The 26,228-nt window shown below is 41.5% G+C and overlaps 1 protein-coding gene across 1 annotated transcript in view; it reads left to right on the forward strand.

Annotated features, from left to right (window-relative positions):
• Positions 1-26,228, forward strand: part of LOC127585866 (ras/Rap GTPase-activating protein SynGAP-like) — a 469,283-nt gene that overhangs the window by 422,003 nt on the left and 21,052 nt on the right. The window contains 1 exon segment of the mRNA XM_052043571.1: positions 4,774-4,924. Within this exon segment, the coding sequence (XP_051899531.1) occupies positions 4,774-4,924 (151 nt within the window).

A 26,228-nucleotide genomic window follows, 5' to 3' on the forward strand; every position in this document is an offset into this window, starting at 1 on the left:
TAATCCATCTCAATTGTATAATCAGGCCTCCACTCATCCCCATCAGCTGATGGAGTCACAGACATTTCCATCTTCCCTTTGCTCCCAACTATAGGAGATTTGGCGAGGCAAGAGGTCTCATTGAGTTGAGGGTGGGGACTGGGGCTGTGGCTTACCTCTTTAAAAAAACACAGACCAATCCAACAAAACATTAACTTCATTGTATCCTGTTAGGTTGAAAGTTTCTGAAAAGGTGTGTCCAAGATGTTGTGTTGAAGCTAGATTTCTGTCTGTACTGCATGTGTGTCAGCTTTCAGTCTGTTGCCCAGTAGTTGTACTGCCTGGCTTGAGTTTTCTTTTGCCTTTTAAAAAAAAGTGTTTTTTTACTGTGTTGTGCTATCTATAAAGTCTTCCTGTATGACCAATGATAGAGTTGCAACTTGCCATTCTATCTTGCCAATTTAGCATTTTCTGTTGGATATCATTGGGTATGAGTACATTCAGTTCTTAGCCAGACAAGTGAGTTAATGTAACTCAAAGAAAAAATAACTGTTACAATTTATCAGAATTGAGCTGATAAATTCCCAAAAATCTCTCTGTACTCCTTCGCAGAACTTCTTGTTAAATTAATGAGTGGCACACTGGCAGCGGCTAAAAGAGACAGCACCATGTAACAAACATCAGAGAGGTCACGCAACTTAATTTAAGTCCTTTAAAAAACAACTTGCCAGCTGCTGCAGTCTGCGTTGCTGTCCAAGTCAGTACTTCCCTTCTAATATTGAAGCCTTGCGAAATACCTGACGGGATGTTGTGGAACCAATTCCTTCAAATTCAGAAGCTAGCAGGAGTGGACAAACAGAACAGCAGAGAATTAGGTGCAACCCAACACCTGCCTGTTTTGAACTGGCCTACCAGTAGAGTGGAGCAGGGGAAGTTTGATCGAAGGGTAACTTACAGCTCAATTCTAGACAAATAGGTGACATCAGATAGGTTAAATGGGTTAACATTTGAACCTTCTGATCCCAATCTTGATGTGTCCTTGATGACAGTCTGGCTGAAAGCTGATGTATTAGCCCCCCAGGTTAAAATGTTGGCCATTGTAAGTGAATATTGGAAAGCTATGCAGTGTCTTGGTTGTGATTCCACTTTCACTTTATGATCATACGTGCATATTTTTTTATTTTACTTTCATTGCTGCTTCATTGAAGTTTACCGTGTCTTTACTGGGTTTGCATGTTCCACCATCAGCTCAGTATCTTTTCGAACACAAGGCATTTTTCAAACAGTGGTGGAACGCAGGTGCTTTCAAGCTAGTTTGAGGATGGCTCAGAAGATCGGCCTAGATCATTGAGTCTTCTCATATTGGCAGGACGGCAAGTCCAGTCCATCATTGTTCAATTGTACCTTAAAAAGTTTCTGTTATTACAGTTGATCACCTTGTGTTGTCATCATTTTCCTTTGCATCACATGGCATCCAGTGTCTTTTGTTGGCATCTGAGGATATCTCTCAAGCAAAGATCATGCTCTGTTGATTTGACATGTCGAAGAATGAACTATGTATATCATTGTGGGAAGCACTGTTTGAGTAGAGCTCATTGTTTTATGCATCTCCTCCACCTTTTATAATGGGCAAAATTTATAAAATATATTAAAGGACCACTTTTGCTTCCATTTTTCCTACTCTGGTTTTCTGCACTGGTTTTGGCTAATCCATACTTTGTGGCTAGCCACTGTGAAACTCAACAAAAGTGCCTGTTTGGTGAGTTGAAAGCCCACTGTAAGGTCCTGCTACCAACAGTTACCACTGCTTCTCAACAGTGTGGCCCTCCATCACCAAGGCAAAAAACCAGTTTCAGCGTCTGGGGAGTCTGAAATGGTCATTGACAGAAGGTTGTGGGACAGAGGTAGTGCTTTGCTGCATTGGATTAACCATCATATACATACATACAAGCATGCACTTATGAACGCATGTAGATTTACATACATAAATAACATGCTATGCATAAACACATCTTTGCCCATTATGGAACATCCCTGTTAACCTCGCTATCAGTGCATCAATAATGCAATTTTGGGCAAAAATCCAACCAACATACAATAATCACCACTATATTACCAGAGAGAAGATATGAAATTTTGCTATGAACTCATTTTGTTCACCAAATTCCTTCAGATTCACATGGGACTCTCCTTAATTCTACCTGACAACCTATTCTCCACTTAACTGGTAGTGCAATAATGATTGAGTAATGGTGGGACTAACTTGATTTCGACCTCAAACTTTCATCTATGTGACTTAGACCCATCCAGCTTGGACTATGAATCCCAGTTGTCAGGTGACGGTACTTCACAAAACTGGCTGCGATGTGCACACCGTATGGCTTAACACTTGCTCGGTAAGCAGTTCAACCTTTCAGGCTGATCTACAGCACACCCCAGTCCCCAGCCAAGTACATTCAAAAAAGCCGAACCAATAAGGAGAGAGAGGGTGTGAGATTTGGGGTGTGAGAGGAATGCAAGGTAACAAGACACAGAAGGCAAAAGAAGATTGTGCTGTTATCTTGCATTATATTATGCTTTGCTCCTGCTATGTTTGCATGATTTCCATTCTGTCACAAGTTGAAGCCTTTCATTCTCTGTGCTGTGTCTTCTTGTTTGTTTGTGGTCCAAGCTACGGTACCCCCACCATTACCACCAAGGACACCTAAACTTGGTGTATCCCACAAGGAGATCCAGGTGCTTCAGAGGTCCATTTTAACTCTACTTGCCAGACAGGAAACCCACAGGTTAAGATGAACAGAGCTTTTGCATCCTGCTCGGCATTACACCTATTTAATTGTGAGTGAAGTTTAAAAGCAACTGTCATTCACCATTGACTCCTTCATTTTGTACAGGGAGATATTAAGCAACCACCATATCTTATTGACTTAATCAGTGGCCAAGGCTCTGTAGGATTTCAGTTTGCACGGATGAGGGATGTGGTGGCTAGAATTGGGCATCTTCCATTGACAAGTTCTAACCAACAGATTGATCATTTTAACCATGGTGAGGAATGGTTAAAAATGTTGGGGGCTGGGGAGGGTGCTGAGGGATCTGCAGAGGGCAAGCACTGAGAAGCAGGGCACAAGGTTGGGTGAGCAGGAGGATATTATTGTAAATATGGTCAATGCTTTTCCTAAGTCTCAACTCTATCCCAGAGTGGCACTGCCAGGGTAGGGTAACTAGTTAGTCCTCGTCATCTCTGGTGATCCCCAGTAGCCAAGATGATGGCAGACTGAAAAGAAACTCGGTCAGGTGGGGGGTGGAGGGGGCATGGATTGGTGGTTTCCAGCTTCCCAGGCAGTCATCAGCAGAAGGAATGAATCCCACCCAATAACATTGCCCTCTGCCACTCAGTTACAAGCCAGGCATTAGAGCAGGTCATCGCCACCTATTGTTTTCCCATGCAAGCATAGAGCATGGCAACATCCAAAAAGGCAGTAGAAGGGTGAAGGTAAAGAGAGGACAGGAAACTAACATGTGCATTGTTATAGATCCCAAGTAATTCTGTTTTAATGCAAACTAAGACCTTTGGTTTTAAATATTAGACAATAGGGAGATAATGAGTTTGCATTTGATTTTAATTCCTCTGCCACATCAGTTATTGATTTAATCCAACAAAAGGTCAAAGTAACCTGCAACAGGTAAAGGGGATTTCACAGCCTGTGTAAAGGGGAGAGTGATAAGATTTGTTTCATGTGCTTGTTTTAAGTCGATACTCAGACAGAGTCAGTCTGCTGGTTTATCATTTGCATGTTATGGGAGGAGACGGCGATGTGAGATTGACACTAGAACTCTCATTCAACGAGCAAGGAGGAACACCAGACATTTTGTTCAATTGGAATTGGTGCTGAAAGCAAGCCCTGCCCATTGCGTAATTATTCAGGACTTTAATTAACACTAATGGTTCCGAAGCTCAGGCCACCATGAAGGAGCACACTGCACTGGGATGTGAAAGCAAAGATGTTGTAGATTGTTGGTAGATTTGATTCTTGATGCTATGAAATGTCCTCGTACCCTAGAATCATCCAGCCAAAATCCTGCAGCGAGCACGCTACCCATTCTGTTTGGTCTTATTAAAGTCCAGCCCTCCAATCAGGCTATCTAAATTTTAAAACATGCCCCATTCTCTTCCCTTTGCTGTTTTATTTATTTTAAATTTGTATTCATTTCCTACTGTTAAACTGGCAACAGATGCCTCATGGTTCTGTCTGCTTCCTCTTTGCTGCCCCTTTACACATAGCAGAGAAGCTATTTCTCTTCTTTGACCTTGCTTACTCCCACCACTTGATATTCCATCTGTCCAGCCACCTCCCAACCTTCAAGAATTTGTTCCACATCTGTGGCTCAAAGCTGATTTGCATAGAGCCCACATACAAAAGTCTGAGCCCTAGTGGTGTCAGCTACGATTCTTTCCACCTGTCATGGAATGGTTTTGAACAGATTGGCAAAAGCATCCTTAAATCCTGCTCAAAATGTCACTTGAAGCTATAAATATTCAATTTTCTAGTCAAATAATTTGGAGTATTTAAACAATGCAATGAGTTTGTGCACACAGCTAAATTGGAATTCTTTATTAACGAATATATTCTTTAATGCCTCTTGTCCCTGATTATAAATTTACTGCCTCGTGTGCTGTTTTGAGGACTTGGCTTGGTTGCTCCAAGGTACAGAGGGGTTCGCCCTCCTTGGCGATGGATGCTGTGGCTTTAACGTGGATTTCTTCCCTTTTTATATTTTATTTGTTTTGTTTAGGAGAGGCAGCTCTCAACGATGGGGGCCACCAACTCCCGGCTGATGAGTACCCTAACTCACATGAAAGACCGGTGCAGCGAGACCCAGCTGAATGGCGTGACGTCATCGCACCCTCCGCCGCGCCTCCAGATCACTGAAAACGGCGAATTCCGTAATGCCAGCGGCCACTGATGCAAGGGGAAAGGGGGCTGCAGCGGGGGTAGGGGGGTGGAAGCAAGGTCAGGTGCAAGACATCTCTCCTACCCACTACTTAACCGTCTCTCCTCTCCCTTCCCCCCCACTTTCCCCTGCTCAAGCGTGCTCACAGTGGGATGGAGCTGGCAAAGCAGCGGAAATGAAAACCAATTTTAACTATTAATAATTATTTTATATCCTATCGTCATCCATGCACGAACACTCCTGAGTCCAAGGGCTGTGGACAATGCCTGGATCTCGATGCACTTAATGAGTGGTATATTTTTCATTGCACTTTTTTACTTGTGCCGTGTTTAAATGGCCTACTGTGTGAGAAAGAAAAGGAAAACGTTTGAGATATAAATATAAATAATATATAAATAAATATAACAGAAAATTGTACAGTTCATAAAAATCTGTAGTTATGTGGAGAGTGGGTTTGACTGAAATCTTCATTTATAAGGCTATTAATTTCATTCCTGGCTGATGCTTACATTTGGTACAATTTGGATGGCATTTGGTTCTTGTTGCTTCAATTCAGCAGGAAGGACGTGTGCATTTCTCCGTCTACACACACCCCTCCCCCAGGAGAATTTGAGCCAAATTCAGCAGTGCTAGTGAGACTCTTGAGGTCATCTGCCTTTTGTAATTCACATGTGTCTCGAGCCTCTAATGCAAAGCAACAGACCAGATCTCACTTAGTGGTTTATAGATATTGGAAGTGTTCCTTTATATTTAATCAGACAACCAGAGATTATACAGTGGTGCTAAAATGCACTGGCACAAAACAGGTTCATTTAAAATTCCTTCTCTCATTCATTTACTTAAAATAAGGGATTTGCATTTCATAACCTCGGGCCATCCCCAAGTACCCTGTTGATAAACAGATAGGTGATAATGACTGGATAATCTGTATTTGTGATGTTGGCTGGGGATAAATTGGCCGAGACATCAGGGAGATTTTCCCTGTTCTGCTTTGAAATTCTGTGATCCGTTCTTTTACGTTTACCAGAGAGGCTGGTTGGTGCCTCAGTTTAATGTCTTATCTCAAAGAATTACTTGCCACAGTGCAACACTCCCTCAGTATTTCAGCCCAGATTGTGTGTTCCTGGAGTGGGAACTGAACCTACAACCTTATGACAGTTTCCACTAAGTCACAATTGATTTGTTTTAGAGGAGAATTTTTCAGCAAAAGAATAGATGAAGATGAGATGTATTGGATGTATACTTTTGTGTTCATAAATTAATGCCCCTCACAGTAACTTAGTTTAGATCTGTTTGGTTTCAGCCACCTGAATGGCAGGCAATCAGTGTTTCCATTTGAGATATTTTTGAAAATAATTTCAACAATTGATCTGAGACTGTGTTCAAACTAGGAGCTCGAGTCTTGCTGTTCCCTTGAACTAGATGTCTTAATTCCAGTTCATTGTCTCATTGGGCACCCAAATCCTGCTAACCACAAGTTTAGAATCCCTAACTCCTCATGATCAGTTAAACAAGGCCATCAACTGTGACGGTCTCTCAGACTAGAATTCCAGCAGCTACGGGTTCTCAACATATAAAACAAATCTTGCTGGTCTCAAGCTAAAATCCTGGATCACTTAAATTAAGAGCCTAATTCCAGATGGTCAGTCAAACTAGAATTTAACTGCTCGTTTCCCCTTATCGCACTTGGCTTCTCCAGCTACAAAACCAATTGGATATTCTAACTGGAAGTCAAACTCCTGTTGTTCTGTGAAACATGTATCTGGACTTCTGATTGGTACTCATGCTAGAATTCCAACTCTGCCTGATATTTCAACTAAAGTTTTGACACGTCATCATCTAGAAACCCAACTCTTGGTGCCTGCATATAGAAGCCCATATCGTGTTGTTTTCTCCAACTAGATAATCTGGTTCTGACAACTAGAAGCACATATCCTTATAATTCTGCAAAAGAGAAGATTGACTTATGACCTTTCAAAATGCAATTTTGCACCTTTTTATTCCTTTGGTGGAAAGCCGTGTCTATTAGTCTCCCAAGCTCTAAAATCTTCACTCCTGTTGATATTGAGGACTCTTCCCTCTGCAGCTCAGACAACCATTTGGATTTCTGAGCCCTGACTGATCTAAACCCAAAGCTTGGACCACTGTTGGATTCCTGGACCCTAAGACTCAACTTCTCTTGGACCCGAAGTATGATTTCTGTTGGTGTCCCGGAACTGAAGTCCCCGTTCCTGTGGATATGCTGGATTTCAAGCGAGCTATCAGAACCACTTTGGAGATTAAGTTCCCATCCACATTAAAGCACCGGGATGAGTTTTCAAAATCTTAAGGAAGGAAATTAAGTGTCGCCTGGACAGTTTTTATTAGTTTATGTAAAATGAATCCAAGATGTCTGTTTTCCCAAAGCATATGTTTTCCAATGCAGCGGTGCTGATGATTGGTATTGGGTTGGATGATGTGGATGATCAAGATGAGGTTGGCATGATGCAGATAACTGGGAAGTAAATAGATGAAATTGTGGTAGTTTACTGGAAAGAGTGTGGGCACATCATAGATAACCTAAGGAATGGGGTAGATTATCCATGGTGGTGGATTGGAGCTGGTAATAGTTGGGGCTGTGGGGTGTGCTGGTGGGTGGTATAGATAATTGTTGGGAGAGAAACGGTTAAGAATATGAGAGCAGATGATGCTGGTAATTTATGTATGTCTTGTGATGAGGAAAGAATTGATTATTTATCTTGCATCCACCTATGCCCTCAGGGCACCCCTAAAGTGATTTTCAGCCAATGAAATACTTTTTAAAAGGGTAGTCAGTCTTTTTATCTGAGAAATGTGGCAGCCAAATTACACACATTAAACAAAGTGGTTCTGCTTGGTAGATATGTTAATAACAAATGTAAATTCGGAGAATAATCACGATGATATTAGGCAATAGGACCTAATAAGAACACTGAACACATCCTCAAAAGGAAAAGTGACAAGCTCAATTCCTGATTGACTCAATTTGCATTTATATATGCCTGAAGAATAATAAACTGTCCTGAACACTTTACAAAATTAATCCAGCCAAAGATTGGTACCATGCCAATGAAGGGCAGAGAGATTGGTTCGAAGGAAAGAGAAGCAGAGAGCTTTAAGGAAGTTTATTCCAGACTGAGAGCACATCAGCTAATGATGGGTTGAAGAAAATCTGGTATGTACATGAACCGAGAGTTAAAAGCGTGTAAAAGTACTGGAAGGTTGTAGCAGTCAAAAGGCAAGGCCCAAAGTGTCAACCATACCTTTGCCTCTGCAGATGCTTCTTGATGTTCAGAGTTCCTCCAGGAGCTTGTTTCTCTGTTGCAGGCAGCAGTGTTCTTCCAGTTTCGGCTGTTTCGTGGAAAGTGGATTATTGAAAAAATAATATGTGTATTTATCAAGGATGTACGTGGGATTGTTGTCCCATTTCCCACCTCATCCGGGGTTGCTGATTGCATTGCAAAAGGAAGAAACAATAGATAGTCTCCTTCCCAGGGTACAAATGTCAAATACTAGAAGACATTGCTTTAAGGTGAGGAAGGGGAAAAGTTTGGGGCAAGTGCCTGGAACTCCCAGCCAGAGATGGTGGTGGAAGCAGATACAATAGTGGTGTTTAAGAGGCATTTAGACAGACACATAAACATGAAGGAAATGAGGGATGTGGATCATATGCAGGCAGATAGGATTAGTTTGATTTGGCTTCGTGGTCAGTACAGACATTGTGGGCCAAAGGGCCTGTTCCTGTGCTGTACTGTTCTATATTTAATGCGTTTATAAAGTCCCTTTCACAATCTCAAGCAGTCCTAAGACACCTTACAGTCAATGAAGTACTCCTGTGCCAGTGTATACAAGGAATTTGGCAGTGAATTTATGCATATTCAGAGGTCACTGACTGGAGGTTATAGTTTTGAAGTATTTGTCAAAATAACCAGTGGGAAGATGAATAAAAATGCCATGAATTACGATCTGTAAAGCACTGCCTGAAAGGATGTCAGAAATAGATTTAGTATTATTATTCAAAAGGGAATTAGGATGTATATTTGAAACGTACATTTGCAGGGCTACAGGGAAAGGATAAAGGAGAGGACTAATTTTTGAGCTCTTTCAGAACATCAGCACAAGCGTGACGAGCTGATGACATCCTTCTTGTGCCACATGATTTCACAATCCAAACTCTTTCCTTTTCTCAGGCAGATTGTTGTGACTAGATTTCTGTAGATTGGCGGGGGAACGTGACACAAATAAAACCTCGGACTGGACAGGCAGTTTAAGTTCTATCAATAATGACAAGAATTTGTGGTTTTACAATGCAAAATTGTGCAGTGTGATTCTTGAAAATGACAGCAGGTATCCAACTAAATGCCAATTTGAATGCAAATTACTCACTGCAAAGTTGCCAGCCATAGATAAAACTCATTTAAGAAAAGTGGCAATATTGCTCTTGAAAATAACTTGTTAGAATTTGGAACGCTTCTAGTACAGTATGGTTTACTGGTTCTAGAGAGTGAACTTAGAAATAGGAGGGTATTCATTTCTGCTTCAGTTGGATAATGACTGAAGTTCATCTTTGTTCTCCTCTATCGTTTCCCTTCATTTCTTTGGCTAATAATGGTCTATCAACTTTAAATCTGAAATTGATAGCTTTTTCACTGTCTACTCCATAAACTCCTTTAGTATCTTAAATCAATGAAATAACCCTTAATCTTCTGTATTCAAGGAATACAAACCTAGCCTTGGCAATTTGCTCTCATGACTTAACTGTCTTACCCCAGGATAATTCTGATGTATCTGCACCACAGCTCTCAAAGACCAATAAATAACCCTGTCGAAGTGTGGTTCCCAGAACTGAATGCATTAATTCTCGTGCTTTTCGCTTGAGACTTTCTGAAGTGTTTCACGGTTAGTGAAGTATGTTTGAAGTAGCCACTGAGAAATTTGTGTGCTGATGGCAATAGTTAGGAGAGGAAGAGCTAAGAGTTCTAAAAGATCTTCCCATCCGCCCTCCTAATGCTGCCTTTTTGAAGGAGACAATAGAATTTGGGATAAAATAATGTTCAGGATTCCCACAATGGGAAGCAGTGCTGTAGCTCCAGTGTAATGTTTTCACAAAAGCATTGTACCATAATGTACGTAGTTCATTTGCAAAGCATTGCATTTAAACTATGTATATATTGAGTCTTTAAACTGGCAGACTGAATGTTTTTTGACAACGTTACATTGCTGGAAAACAGTACACCAAATAGGTCTCCTGTCCAATCAGGGTCATACATGGATACAAAGAGAATATGCCCTTGTTTAAATATACACTGCACTGCTCTCTTTTTATACATGTGACTTAATGCACATATTGAACAACAACTATAAATCTGGTTTAGTAGTCAGTTTATGGAGACTTCTTGATCTTGCATGTTTGGTGTCGAATCAACTTTTGGATTGTTTGGTTCTGGAAATGAACTTGAACAAGGTTCTGTTTCTTTGTCATACTTACTTGGATTTTCTCTCCCAAAGTTTACACTGGATTAATTGATCTATATGCACACTTTGGATTTTGTCCCCAATATCAACCAAATACCTGTTCCACAAACCTGCTGTGGTTCCTATCTTCCACTTGTCCAAACTTTACTTGATACGTGGCCTAAAGACACAAATGTGCTTTCTTTGCTTGAAGCTGCGTTCAGATTGATGTAATGAAATTTGTGACTCAGGTGATTCTTATCAACTCTGGAAGCCAAATTTGCTTGAGCAAATCTTCATTAAGAATTCTGCAGGTATAAATCCTATGCTGGTGTGCAGAGTTGTTCTGTACTTCAAAAAGAAATGGGCCCAGGAAAGTTGCAAGCTCAGTTTTGAATATTCTTTCAACACTTGTTTCCTGAGAGCCTCCTTAACTATCTTAACTGACATCTTGGAAGCTCCACTTGAGCCAGATATGTAAAAGAATGAGAGAGAGTGTTTGATCACATTCCATTTCGCAAAATTTGGAAACACTAGATCAAAACAGAGGAGCATTATCCCAAACAAGTGCTTCATGGCAGATACATAGCTGTGTTGCCTTCAGTTCTGGTACACAAATGTTCCACGTCAATCCATTTTGAGGAAATTATGGTTCATTTTTGCACAATAGCTTGCATGTACTTCTTTAAAGGTCAACTAGGCTATGACCATTACTGCAAAAGAATTTTTAGTAGCTTGTTCTGCAACTTTGGCAAAAACTGCTTTTGCTTGACAGCGATTCAAGCTCATTGTTCAAATGAGGCCAATGAATCATGTCTTCTGTGGTTGCTTTCCTCTTGACTGTTTGACTTGAAATTGGACCAAAATCTTTTAAGGTAGTAGTTATTGCCTCTGTATGATCCCACTTGATTACAACCCTGCTCCCACATGACATCTCAGAACAATTGTAAAATGCTTTTAATTCCTTCTCTGTGCACTGGTCAACTTCTGCCCATGCTTTCAATGTCTGTTCGTAATGCTCTTGTCTGCGATTTGCGATACAGTTGCTAAAAAGTGCTTATCAATTAAATTTAACATGTAGATCCCATGTTCACTTGCAGTATCAGAGATCTCACGCAGTAGTTGGCCCCCACAGTGGTGTTTTGCGTGGAACTCCAGTGGTCAGTTGTGTAGTCATATTGCAATGGAATAGTTGCCTGTTTTTAATGCTGTCGTCATAGGTTTCACTGATTTGGAATCTAAGGCTCTGGACCAAGTGCTGGTAAATGGGATTAATATAGATGGGTACTTGATGGTCAGAATAGACAGAGTGGCCAAAGGATCTGTTTCTGTGCTTTATGACTCTATGACCAATGCTGCTGGAACTGACTTTTTAATCTGTTACTAAGATAAAGTAGCTGCCTTCTTAAAAACTGCTGGAAACTCAATTTCAAATACTTTTCCAAGTGTTACCTTCTCAATTGTATTCTCTCAATGACAACACAAAAAGCAAAAGTGATGGGTTTCTCTCATCACTGTCCGTTACATGACTTCTTACTGAACTGACACCATTACGTGCCAACTTGTGCATAGTGTAATGAAGAAGGAGAACTTCACTTGTTAATCTTTGTTAAATGCACTTCGTTGTTCCTTGCTTCAGCTCCATCTCGCATCCTTCAACAAGTGATGCAATGGCTGAGTGTTTTTGCAAGATCGGGAATGAAGCACCCATAATTCTGCACCATCCTTGGGAATGATCACAGGTCTGCTATATTTTCAAGTTTTTGCACTTTGGTAGTGGCCTCCCATGTTTCCTTCACCATTGGCATCAGCCTTCAATTCAAGGTACACTGCTTCCCATTGTAAACGTGTACCTTCGCTTCTCTTCAACATCACATTGATCTCACTTTCTCCAGAATCAGAAGGTTTTCTTCTGTGCTCATGGCAGTTAACAGATCATCTTGGTTGCACAAGCAATGGTCTCCTCACATATGTTTATCCATTGTGACTCTTGGATGAGGGTTAGACTCTAAAGGGTGACTGCAGAATCTCACCAGTGTAGGCTTGTAGTGCAGTGGTACTCTCCATACTTGGTATCTGGGTGAACAGTCTGTGGCAGTATCAATTTGCATGTCAGTGATCTGGTCCTTAATCAACATCTTTACCCAATATATCTACTTTGTTGCTGCTTGTGACCGAGATGATGTTGACTGAATGAGCTTCCAAACTCTGAAGTCCTCCTTTCCGTTGTTATTTCCAATTGGCACTGAAATTGCTTTTGTTGCTTGTATTAGCGTTGGATCTGCAGGCTGTTGAATTGTGATCTCCATTTGGGAACGGAAACATTTGGCTGTTTTAAATTGACAGTACTGCAGCGGTGGGGGGATAGGCAAAGTGACCCAGTAGCTATTGAAGCTATCTTACAGCTCCAGCATTGTAGTCTGATCCTGATCTCTGTTGCTGCCTATATGGAGTCTCTGACTGCATGGGATCCCCCCCATCCTCAGGTGCTCCAGTTTCCTCCCTGGCATGGTAGGTAAATTAGGGACGGAATGTTAATGGGCATGTGTGAGAGAATAGGCTACAGGGAAGTAAGTGTTGGAGGGTGGGACTGACTAGATGGGCTGAATCCCCTCCTATGAGAATGATCACTGTAACTATAGCAACATATTTGAGACACAAGTTTTGTAGCCTTGGACCTTGCTGAAACTCTCTGACAGAAGATGATCCCATGTAGCAAATTAAATTCTGAGGCATTCTTGGGTGCCATTTCTGTGAACCCACCATTTTTGCATTAAAGTTCAAACGTCAGGTTTTGCACGCTCGATGGCATTGACTGAATTTGTTCATCTACCAGTCCGTAAACAGATCTATTGTATAAAGCACAATCTAACGAGCTTCCAAAGATGCAGTGCTGTGTAATTGTCTCACTCTGCTTCTGGCTGCTTGTCCCAGATTCATAGCCTTCAGTTCTTTCTAACAGCTTCCAGCTTCTGTGCAATGTCATTAAACAGAGCATCTTTTGCCTTGCGTGGAGTGAGAAGATTTGTCAGCATGCCATGTGCTTCTGGCATAAACTCAAGGGATATTTTTCATGCTTGCGTGTAACGTTAGGATTGGGGTTAGAGAGATAGACAGCAGGACTGCAAGGGTTCCTTGAGATCTTGCCTCCTCCTCAATACTTTTATGATACAGTGCTCTGTTAATATTATCCCCTTCAGCCTTCACATGCTTTTCATTGAATATGAGCCGAATGATTCTTGAGCTCGGCTCGTAATACAGCCGGTAGGGGCAGCAATGACCCATTCAACAATGACACCACTAATCCTGGTGCACTTACAGGAAAATAAATAGGACATTGGGATGGCTGTAATAGTTGGCATTGACTTGATGGGCCAACTGGCCTACATTGTAAGGAAACATGAGGAATTATGTGAAACTCCAGTAATAAGATAATGCTGCTGACCCCTTGTCATTCTGACTCCCTATGCTGTGTACTCTTATCATACACACAGAGGTCTTACTCAAATGAGATTTCATGTGAGTGCTCAAAGGAACATACTGTGAAAAATCAGTTCTGGTACTACAAGCTCTACTAAACCTTGCCAAACGAGTCATAAATGTCTTTAACAATCCTGAAGAAAGCTACCATATTCATCTCTAATGTGTTCTGCCTCCACAAGTGTATTGCTGCCGTATAGAAGTACCAGAGGCTAATCTTGTGTCTTTAAGCTGGCGACCTCAATGCAGGCAACCCCGCATTACGGCCGTTTGTGTAATGGAAATTCGCTCTTACAGAATTTGCGTCACTACCCAAAAATTTGAGATACTGAATAAAATTTGCTGTCATGAAATTTATGTGGGAAAAAAAGTAAATAAATACAAAATTTATATTTTTCAACTCGCGTCTCTTGACGCATAGCTTTGCCTTCCAGAAAATCACTATACCCACTGTTTTCTAGGAATGCAACACCCCCCACTCCCCCCCACCACCCTATAACGGGGTGAGACTTGCCTGTATCTGTGACAATGTTGCATTACTGCAAAGCAAATACACTGCTTGTATCCCCTGTCCAATGAGGATAGAAATATGAAAAGTCACATGGTTGTAGAGAATAGGATGTCCATGTATAGAGGTGTGGAACAGCCTGTGAAGCATTTCAGTCCCTTTTGCCACCTCCCTGTTCTTTGGGACAAGGTCCTGGCTTAGTTTCATACAGGATATTTTATTACCCTTTGCCCATTTGTGAAGCTATTGTGAAATATTGTTATATATTCCTAATTCCATTTACTTGGAGGTATTAAAAAACATCCCCATGTACGCCTTTTGTTCAGATGTGGCGATATCTGTCCTTGTTGTTATGTGGATGTATTGGCGGAAGTTATAAGATATTCCTTTCTGTTAATATCGGTTTGAGCAGCTAGAAGCAGTGAAAACATCTGATTAACAATTTTTAATCAATGATGCATGAAAATACTTCTCCCAAGCCTGAGAAATAGGTTCAATAGTTGCATATTAAGGATTCCTTGAGATTTTTTTCTCTTTCCCAGAACGTTTACAGTTCATTGAATTTTCATATCAAATTAATTCATGATTTCACTATTTATCCACTATTTTTCTCATCTCTTAAGACGTAGGAACTAGGAGCTGGAGTAAGCCTACACGCTGCCTTTGCCATTCAGCAAAGTTTTGAACGTTTCTGGCCTAATGAACATACTCCTTGAATGTTCAAAAGTCTATCAATTATCAATATCATTCTTGAATATTTTCAAGGACTAAAGCCCCCTGAGAAAGAGAATTCCCAAGATTTACAAACCTCTGAGGACATTTCTTCTCATTTATCCTGAACTTGACACCCCTCCCCTCATTCTAGACTCTCCAGTGAACTTCAACGGTCTCTTGGCACATACGCCATCATTCTCTCAGAGAGTCCTGTACATTTCTTCTCCGAACTTCATTAGGTATGAGCCAGTTTTCCTCAATCTTTCTTCACAAGGAAATCCTCTCATCCTGAGAATGAAGTGAATCTGTACTGCACCTCCTCAAAGACAAGTATATCTTGGGTGTGGAGCCCAAAACTCTACATCTTGCTCAGCAAGACCTCCTTCCTCCTCAACCTAAGTTGCTGGGTATAACTCTCACGGGATCAGGTTGCATACTATTTTTATGCCTCTGCAGATATTGTTCTCCAGTGCATATAATAGGAAGTGAAATAAGTTCAGGAGTACACAAGAAAACAGGAGCAGGAGTAGGTCATCTGATCCCTCAAGCCAACCCTGTCACTCAGTATGATCATGGCTGATCTATGTTGGCTTCAGCTCCTCTTCTTCGCCATTTCCCTGTAGCCCTCAATTCCTTGATCTTTTGAATACTTATCTATCTCCACCTTAAATGTATCTAATGATCTTTCCTCTACCACCCTCTGGGGCAGAGAATCCCAGTGAGTCACTATCCTCTGAGCAAAGAAATTTCCATGCACGTCAGTTTTAAATGCCTGGCCCCTTATCTGGTAACTGTGTCCCCTTGTTCATGACTCTATCCCATGAAATCAGCTCAGGGGTCTCCCAACAGATGATTAGGTTAAAATTATCCTCTCTGAATCCTGTACTCAGACATGATCTTGTATCACCATTGCAGCCACTAAAAAGTTAATGTCAAATATGGATAATCAATATATTAAAAAATATTAAAAGCTGATGACTATTTTGCTTTGTTAACCTCTGCTTATATGTAGTTATCAGAATCAGAAGGGTTTGGCATAAACCTTGTTTGTGCAGAGCTTCATCTCGTGAAAGAAAACATCTCTATTACCTCCTAATCCACAGCCCTCCCCAGCCCTGCGTCAAATTAACTGCTGGTATCTTTAAAAGCTCTACAGGCCAAGAACTGATTCTTATCTTTACGTAGTGTGTGAACTGTGAAATATCTGAAACCACATCTTTTTTTTACACAAAAAGTCTTTCAGAATGATTTGAGTGATTACAGGAAGAGGGCAGGGATTAATTAGAGTTAGCTAAAAGTCCTTCTTTTGTGCTGTGTGATACTGATGCATGTTAGATTTGATTCTTCAATTAGAATTGATACAGAACAGTGTATTTTGCACATATTGATGAGTATCCATTGAGTGAAGTGCAGAGATAGGATTGTTGCCAAGAATAATACATATACATCTGTATAAGGCACTGGCCTGCCTGCTTTAGTCCAGCGTCTGGAGCTGTTCACTTAGTTAGATGTCAACCATGGGTCATTCGTAGATCTTCTGCCTTGAGGGCAGCACAGTGGCACAGCTAGTACAGCTGCTGCCTCACAGTGCCTGAGACCTGGGCTCAGTCCTGAAATTGGGTGCTGTTCTGTGTGGAGTTTGCATGTTCTTCATTTGACTGTGTGGGTTTTCTCTGGTTTCCTCCCACATCCCAAAGACATGCAGGTTTGTAGGTTAATTGGCCGCTGTAATTTGCTCCAAGTGTGAAGGTGAGTGTTAGAATGTAATGGGAGTTGAGAGAATGTGGGAAGAGTAAAAGAAATGTTTAATGTAGGATTGGTGTAAATGGGAGACTGGTGGTCAACACCAATTCAGTGGACTGAAGGACCTGTTTCCTTGCTCTATCTCCGTGATTCAAGGTGTTAGGTTTGAACCCAGCTTGAGGCTTGAGCACAAATGCAGGTTGACACACCCCATTGTCATTGTGAAGGAGCAAGCCCTTGTGCAGAAACTTTAACTAACAGCTTCCGAAGATAAATATGCACTTCTTCCCTTGTTTCCCTATCTATCATTGTTTCAGTAATTCTTTCGAAGTACTCAAGGAGGTTATGCTCTTCCTTTGTTGTGAGGGGTGGGTTTGGTGAAGTTGCTTCTCCCTAATGTACTGCTTTGTATTTTTTTTAATTTTTTAATTTTATTTACAGTGTGGTAACAGGACCTTCTGGCCCAACGAGTCCGTGCCGCCCATTTTAAACCCAAGTTAACCTACCCACACGTCTTTGCAATGTGGGAGGAAACCCATGCAGACACGGGAGAACGTACAAACTCCTTACAGACAGCGACGGGAATCGAACCCCGATCGCTGGTGCTGTAATAGCGTTGCAATAACCGTCAAGTGTGTCATTATACAAGATGGTGTGCAAACTGGAGATTAAGTGTGTCATACACTCTGGTAGTGTGTATAACCCTGTTCGTTCAAACTCCAAAGAGGGTTATCCATTATACTTTGCTCTTAACTCACAAATATACTCTACCACCTCAAGTACAATCCAATACTGTCCCCTAGAAGGATGCAGTTACAACAACTCAACAATTTCAGCACCATCTTGGTCATTGTAGTCTCCTTTATTGCCTGTCCATTCATCATCCTAAACATAGTCTGCTCCATAACTGGTTGACAGTAATTGTGTGTACTGTCACACTGAAAGATGTCACTAAGGCTTCTTCATCAATGCTTCCTAAATTTGCAACCCTCCCCACCTGGATGTAAAAGAGAAGCAGCCTTGTGAGAATACCATCTCACCAAAGTTCCACTCTAGGCAGTATGCCATCCTGGCTATATTCCTGTTTCTTCATTGTTACTAATTGGAACTCCTGGAAATACCTACTTAACACTACTGTGGGAGTATCTTCACCACACAGATTACAGTTCAAGGAGGCTAATCACCACATGCTCATGTAGTTAGAAATGGATATTAACCACTGCCCTTGTTACCGGTAGCCACATTCCAAAAATGAATAAAAGATACAGCTGCCTGACTGGTTTGCATCTAATCTTTCTAAAGTTAGAGAAGCTGATGCCACATTTCAAATTATATTCTTGTTCAGTTAATCACTACCAATATGATTTTCAACATTGCAGTTCTGTTGAGATCTAGTGGTTTCATGCTCACCATTATTGACATTGGGGCTTTGAACTTGATTCTCATTATCTCCGCTGGTATAATGGGAATTGAACATGTCTCATTATCTTTATTTCAGGCTTCTGCATATTGTCCAGTAACATAAAGAATGCTATCGTACAGAATTACTGTGATTATTATATAGTCAAAAATATTAGGTAAATGTTCGATAAATTACCAAAATATCGTCTTTCTCATGGCTCTGTTCAAACGCTATCTAATATTCTTCTGAATCACTTATAAACTACTAAGAATTCATCTTTTAATATTTTTTCTGTGATCATGCAAATAACTTTTCTCCTGGAACCTTCTGTATCCTTTCACTGATTCATCTGCAATCTTGGGTTCACTCATCTTGGCCTTTACAAGTCTGTTTCACCACAGTGGTGAAACTTAGTGAATGGAAATATAAAGATCTTGCAATGCAAAATTTCTTCACGTCAGGGAGACCAGGACTCCAAGATAATCACGAATAGGAAATTCAGGAGAACTTTTACCCAGAGAGTGGTGAGAACCTGAAACTGTCTACCACAAGAAACAGTCAGAATGAATATAGGTATTTAAGAAGTAGAAAGGATTGGAAGGCTATGCTGAAAAGGTAACTGACAAGGGTTGAAGGAGGCTCATATGAGCCGTAAAGAGCATCCTGCATTTGTACAATAATTTCTTTCGCAAGTTCAAACACCAGCTTCTACCATTTTTTCCTTGGTCCATTTCAGATTATATTCTTACTTTTACTGTTGTCCAAATTAAACCATAAAGCTCCAAGTTCTCTTCCAAAAGGTTATTTTCCTCCTTTTTGCCAGAGATCTTTTGCTCTTAACTCTCTGAATATTTCTTCAACATTTCTTTAGTAGGCATCTCTTGCATTCCCAGAGAGAAAAGGAAAGGGAAGATACCCAAATGATTATTTTCTCAGTGTCTGTTCAAATTCTACCTAATTTCCTTACAAATCACATATAAAATATTATGAAGCAGTTCATCTTTTAATTGCTTCCTTGATAATGTTCATTGTGTCTTTTAGATCATTGGTGTTGTGGCTATTTTGTTACTCTGTGGCTCTTTTGAAAGAAGATACAGATAAAAGTAATATTAATTCCAGGGAAGTGGGCACTGGTGACAAGGATACTATTCAAAGCTTTATGTCCACTGGCACAACCAAATACTTCACTGACCAAATATTTCTGTGAGCAGTTACAAATGAATCATTTTGAGATGGGAATGCAGTAGTGTTAAAAGAAAGCAAGCTGCTTGAGGAACTCAACGAGTCAGGCAGCATCTGTGGAGGGAAATGGACAGTCAACATTTCCGGTTGAAACCCTTCATCTGGACCAATAAAAGTTCCTTTGGCAGTTTGTTATTTTTTTGCTCTGGATTCCAGCATCTGCAACCTCTTGTGTCTCTTTCCACAGTGCTTAACTAGCTAAGTTCTTCCAAAATTTCTCTTTTCATTTTGGAACAAGACTGCAGATTTCCATCCCGTAAGCACATTAATGAACCAGTGGGGTTTCTGTAATAACTTACCGGCTTCTCGGTCACTTTAAATAAAAGCTGTGTGTCGGTTAGATTTTCAAAAGCTGAATTGAAAATCTCAAATTCCCCTGCTAGGAGTTGAACTCATGCCCCTAATTTTTTTTATATTTCTGGATAACTAGCCCACTGATTTAACCACCACATTCCCTTACCTTCATTTTTGCAAGCTTTTTTGCTTTATTTATGTATTGAAAATAACCATCTGGACATAATGAAGCAAAGAGTATATCCTTTGGACACTAAAGCAAGTATTAGGCACTGGATATACAATGGTTTTTGCAATGACTCCAGGATAATGGAGAATAAGATATTCTACATGCTTTAAGGGATATCAAACACTGAAGCCGAGAAATTGGATCCAGGATCACCTACTTCTCATGCACAAATCATGCATAAAAGCAATTTTACCCGGTTCAAGTGCAGCCCTGGATTATTTCCTTATGAAATCTCACCAAGAAATTCCATGTACAAACGTCTGATGATTCTCTGATCTGATTAGTTTGTTGTCATATACATCACCATGCAATGAAATTCCTTGTTTGCATGAAGCTCACAGGGTAAACAGTGTACACGTAATAATAAACACAGCAATAAATACGACGAGCCCAAAACTGCAGAATGGTGCAAAGATTGAAGTTCAATCTGAAGTAGTGCAAAAACAAATACTGCAGTGACAATAGTGGAATAACTCCGAGAGGTAGAGCTAAGAGTCTGAGAATGTGGTAGCACCACCGGGAAGGAATTGTGAAAGGTTGATTCATTCAGGAGTCAGATAACAGCGGGGAAGAAGCTGTTCTTAAGTCTGGATGTCCAGGCTTTCGAGCTCCTGCAAATTCCAGAAGGTGGAAGAAAGGGAAGGGAATGGCCAGGGTGGCAGGCATCCTTGACGATACTACTCGCCTTCCTGAAGCAACGCACTGTGAAGATGGACTGGATGGAAGGAAGTGATGAGCCTGTGATGGACTGGGCTGTGTTTACTGCTGTCTGCTGTCGGGCACCTAATGACATTGGACATTGTGCATCTGGCACGTCCTCCTTTACTGACAGTACCTGGAGCTTTGCGTGCTGCCACCTCCATTAAACCTCACAACTTGGACCACATCATACAGAGAGGTCAGTCCATAGGTCTGCATTACGCATCACACACAGCATCAACCAGACTCAGTTTGCAATTCTCTGGACATTTGACACCCCGTCAGTGATTGCAGCCTCTTTATACAAATCACATCTGACCTGTGATCTCCACCCATTGGCCATCCCACACTCATAACACTGCATGAGACCACTTGCAGCATGGGAGTCAGTCAGCACTGACCATTCTCCAGAAAGTGATGCCCACACATTCAGGAGATTGACAGCTCCCTCTCCCCTGCATTTCCTTCACCTCCACGGCAGCCTTTTACGCAGCTTTTCCGGGACCAGTCCGGGGAGAGTTCCTTTAAGTTCTGACACCCATCTGAGTGATCAGTCTGGAAATGACGTAGGAGCTGCAAGATACATAACCCCCAAATGCTTAGTTCCCCATTTTATGGTTCTCTGTGCAAACTGCAATTAATATTTCCAATGTATTTTTGGCCAATCTCATTTTGCGGCAGGGGGGGAATTCAATTGCATGTTAGTGTTAGATGTAGCACAAGACCAATGCAACAAAATGGGGTAAAATCCAATTCTTAAGTATGAATATATTGCAGGAAATTTGACTGAGCCCATTGCTGACAATGTTAGTTCCCATAAATTACTGGGAATATCAGATCAGATAAAATTATGGGGAACAGTGGACCTGGTATGTATTACAGTCATTGTCTAACGGATCCTGTATATTTTAGGGGATATCAGACCCTGTTTATATATTGGGGTACAGTGGATTCTTTATAAATTATAGGAATATCAGACCCTCTATGTTTGCAGTCATTATCAGACCTTGTTTATATTTGGAAATTGTCAGATGTTGTAACATAATAGGGAATATCAGAACTTCATAATTCCCTGAAAGTGATGCTCTGTTTGTCTAAAAGTGATCATCCCCATGTATGTTGCAGTTAATATCACACTCTTTATGTGTAGTGGAGAGTGGCACTTCTGTATTTTAGAGGCAGTATTACCCCCTGTATAATGGGGAATGTGATTTAAATGAAAGAATGAAAATAAATGCTTTAACCATTAGATGAAGTACTAAATCGGTGCAATAATACCCACTTGTTTGAAATCTGATTTAGTTGGCAACATTGATTCTACTTGCTGATTGCCAGAAAATTCCAAAACATCAGGGCAAAAGGCATAATCAGCATGATGAAGCTGCTGCCTCACAGCGCCAGGGACCCAGGTTCAATCCTGACCTCCAGTGCTATCTGTGTGGAGTTTACACATCTTTAGTTCAGGCATGTTATAATGCCACAGGTGTCACGCACCAATTCACAATTCCTCTGCTGAGATTAAATGTGTTTGACACTTGGCGCACTGTGTACATGCGGGATATGTAAACTGAGACAGCTGACATCTGGCAAGCACAGCAGGTGTGAGATTCTTCCTGGATTTTACCTTGGTGCAAGGAAGTTGGGGTTAAAATTCCATGAATTTTCACCAAACCACCAGATTAAAGTGTTGCTGCCTGACAGCTCCAGCGATCCGGGTTCAATGCTGACCTTCAGTTGTTTGAGTGGAGTCTGGATGTTCTCCCTGTGACCACATGGGTTTCACGTGTTCCAGTTTCCTCCCACATCCCAAAGACGTGCAGATTGGTAGGTTAATTTGCCCCTGTAAATTGTCCCTAGTGTGTAGGTGAGGGGTAGAATCCGTGAGGAGCTGATGGGAATGTGGGGAGAATAAAATGGGTGAGTGTAGGATTAGTGTAGACGGGTGGTTGCTGGTCAGTGCAGACTTGGTGTGCCAAATGGTCTATTTCTGTGCTGTACCTCTCTATGACTCTAAAGGAATAGTTTGAAGGACTTTTCTGTGCTATAATATGTATAGGCTTCACGTGCCCACTTCCATCGAAACAGCAGGTTTCAGATGGACAATAGCCAAGGCAGAGTTTGTGCAGCTGTTGGGTATAGTCCAGAGGTCCTGGCAGAGGAAGAAATCACCTGATCCCTGGAGGATTAGTTTAGAGAAGTCCAACTCATTCTCTTCTGTCTCCTATCCCTGCAATAGCTCACACTGCTGTGTCTGATTTCCCCTTCCTGTTCATATGGTGGACTACAGAGAGATTTATTACCTCTTACACTAAAACATAGAGCATTGTGTTACGTTCTAGTGAGAGGGAGAGAGAGATCACTAAAATTTAACTATATATGCCAGAACTAATCTCTGTTTGAAATTTCACTTGCTATTAGTTTTTTGAGAGTCTTTTGCTTGACTAGTGTGGTTAGCTGCCAGGAATGACATGAGCAGCAACAGAGAGTGGGAAGAAGAGGAGAAAGAGAAAGCTCTCCAGTGTGGTAGTTGTTCTGTAGCCTTCAGGTGTGATGCAGGAACCTACTGCACCCTTCCAAAATTTCTGCCATGAGTGTTTATTCCTTTATGTTCTTATTAAATTCACTTGGCACATTAACTGGTGTGCGCTGTGAAATGGTAATAGTATTTATTTGTGTCAGCTTTTACAATTCCCAAAGCCATTTAGTTTGGAAGTTTTACTTGATATGTGTTTCTAATTCAGACACACTCTGTTCACCCATCACACTCCCACCCGCCAATTTGTTTATAAAAATAAGATAGCACTTGCCTACTATTTCAGAAAACAGCTTGAGCTTATTGGAGCCAATATTTAAAAACTCCGTTCCCAAACCCTTCCATGTGTTTCTTCCCATGGCTCGCTGTGCATACTCAGTGCTGCAACCCACAAGGCAGGAAAGTGGGATAAGATCCAGTGGTTCTTCAATCATTGCAAGTGTGATGGGCCATATGGCCTGTGTGGTAAATTTATCAATCATTTTAGGAACTAATGTCTTTCTGCCTCTTACTTTGCATAGTAGGTCTGATCTCAGGAAAATAAGATCTTTATTATTGACATAGAATCAGCTTTACTGTTTCTTACATATGTTGTACCTTACCTGTGGTTTGTATGGAAGGGCTTTACTCCATATCAAACCCATGCTGACCTGTTTAAGTACTTAATTCTTGCTAGACTTCATTTAAGTATTTGATGTATAAAATAGTGATTCTCAACCATTTTGCTTCTGAGGCCCCTCTCCTATGGTAAGTTCCTAGAAATTTGGTCATGTGGTACTGCCTTCTTCAGTGCTGCAGATATAAGTCTCAGTGTTCCCTAGGATACAACACAATTAGATTCTTTGACTGAATTGAGCCACCCTGGATTTTGGCCTGCCATTTACCATTGCAAATACTGTTTCCATGGATAGGGCATTTTCTCTATCAGACACATATGTAATGACATCCTTCCTGGTTCAAAGCATTGCCAAATCACATTGATTCAAGTCACTCACAAATCAGTCAGCTTTTCTTAGCACTGCTTGCTCCTCAAATGTTCACTTGAAAAGGGGCTGCCTTGAACTGGCCCCAGAACAGCATTGGGAACCTGATTCAGGCTGGTCCCCTTTCAACTGCTTTGGACACCACAGTACCAATCTCAACCTTGTGACCCCTCCACCTTTCACCCAATTAACTGCCCCTATGATAACCACTCAATGCAACCTCTCCACTCATCTCTTGACCCATGGATACATGATACAACCCCTTCCCCCCCACTGCCAAATGCAGCAGCCCAGCATTCTGCTACCAACCCCCAACTACTCTGACCTGGTCTGACCTCGCCTTGCCCTCCTTTCCATGACCCTTCTTTCACCCATGACCACCCAGATCTGCACCCAGCCCCGACTTATCTGACAACCCTATATGTACTCTGCACTGGACACAACTGATGAGGGAAGACAATTTCCTGACCCAAAGCCAATTGAGTGCGTCCAATGCCTTGGATCTTCAGCACTACTGAATCTCCAGACTGCAGGCCCTTGCCCAAAGCTGTTATAGGCATGTCACACGGCAACAGGTTAACACATCACTGTGAGCACCGAGGAAATTCCAGTCATATGGTTCTGCTAATGCCCCTAACTCAAGTCAAAAGTACATGTTTGTGTTCTTGCTGTCAGTCCACACATGCATGCTTAGTAAACACACCCACAAATGTGAGGAGAACTTGGTTAATTTGGGAAGAATTTTGTTTGTGAATCAGTAGCATAATTGGACTTTCTTAGACTGTAGAAAGAGAAGAAACCAGTAAATACAAACCTGGGGAGAGTCTTGCCGGGTTAGAGACAGGGTAACATGGTCCTATTAAAATACAGACCATCACTCCACAGGTCAGACATGGAGATTCAGCCAGTTGTTGTTGTCACTGACTTCAAGGAAGAGAGCGAAGTAAGGTTGAGGCCTGACATCCAGACCAATCAGGACAGACCTTGAGCTGTGTGTAGCAGAAGGAAAGGAAGCTGATGCAAAGGTTGAGTCTTAAGCAACTGGGGATCACAGTTTTGTTTGCACGACATGACTAGCCTTACTGGGCTGTCTAGTCAACGGCCTCTGGAGATGTCAGGTAGAGAAATGAGGTGCCTCTCGTAACAGACCTTACTGGGTCAGTTGATGGGCTGAGTTCCATGGTTTGGGATTCGTGGCCACAGCTGCACTTTGGTCATCTTAGATTGTGGAGCAGTTGTCCGTGTTGTCCCTGACCTCTGCAGATTCTGAGAGCTGTCCACTGTCTTTGGCTGTCCAGGGATCTCTCCTGTGGGGTTTGCGATGAGGAATTTGTTCTCTGTGTTAGATTTCTCCCATAGCTCGTTCCTTCTGGATAGTGCCCACAGAATGGATAGTGCCCACAGAACAGATGTTGCCTGCTGTTTCCCAGAATGGTCTGAGTGATTTTTAAATGCTGTTGTGGTGGTTATGCCAGGTCTGTGTGACTGGGGAAATTGGTGCTGCATTTTCACTTTTGTTCATTTTTTCCATTATGGAATGGAATTTTCCATTATGGAATCATAGTGAATGGGGTAGTGAGGGTTAGTACCAGTAATCACTTATTTGGAGTGGACGTAAGGGTCCCTCTGCATGATGGAGACATTTTAGTTGTGGCTCAGAATCACGAGGCAGAGCAGTACTCTGCAGCAGAGTATACCAGGGCCAGTGTGGCAGTCTGGTGTGCTGTGGCTGCTCCTGGGACATTATGGAAATCTCTTTGATCACATTCACCCTTGCTCTTATTTTCTGGCTGGTGTTAGTTAGATGAGATTGGTTTATGGGAGTCCAAGCTTGGCTAACATCCAGGGTCATGGGTAAGCAGTTTTCCACAGAAGGAAACCTTCAGTTCCTTATCAGCATCCTTGTTGTCCAGGTGTAATGCTGATATGACTGTTTTATCTGGATTGCGCACACATGCCAAGTCCAGGAGTAACAAGTCACTGGTGAATGACCTACA

The sequence above is a fragment of the Pristis pectinata genome, chromosome 34, assembly GCF_009764475.1.
Source record: "Pristis pectinata isolate sPriPec2 chromosome 34, sPriPec2.1.pri, whole genome shotgun sequence".
NCBI lineage: Eukaryota > Metazoa > Chordata > Chondrichthyes > Rhinopristiformes > Pristidae > Pristis > Pristis pectinata.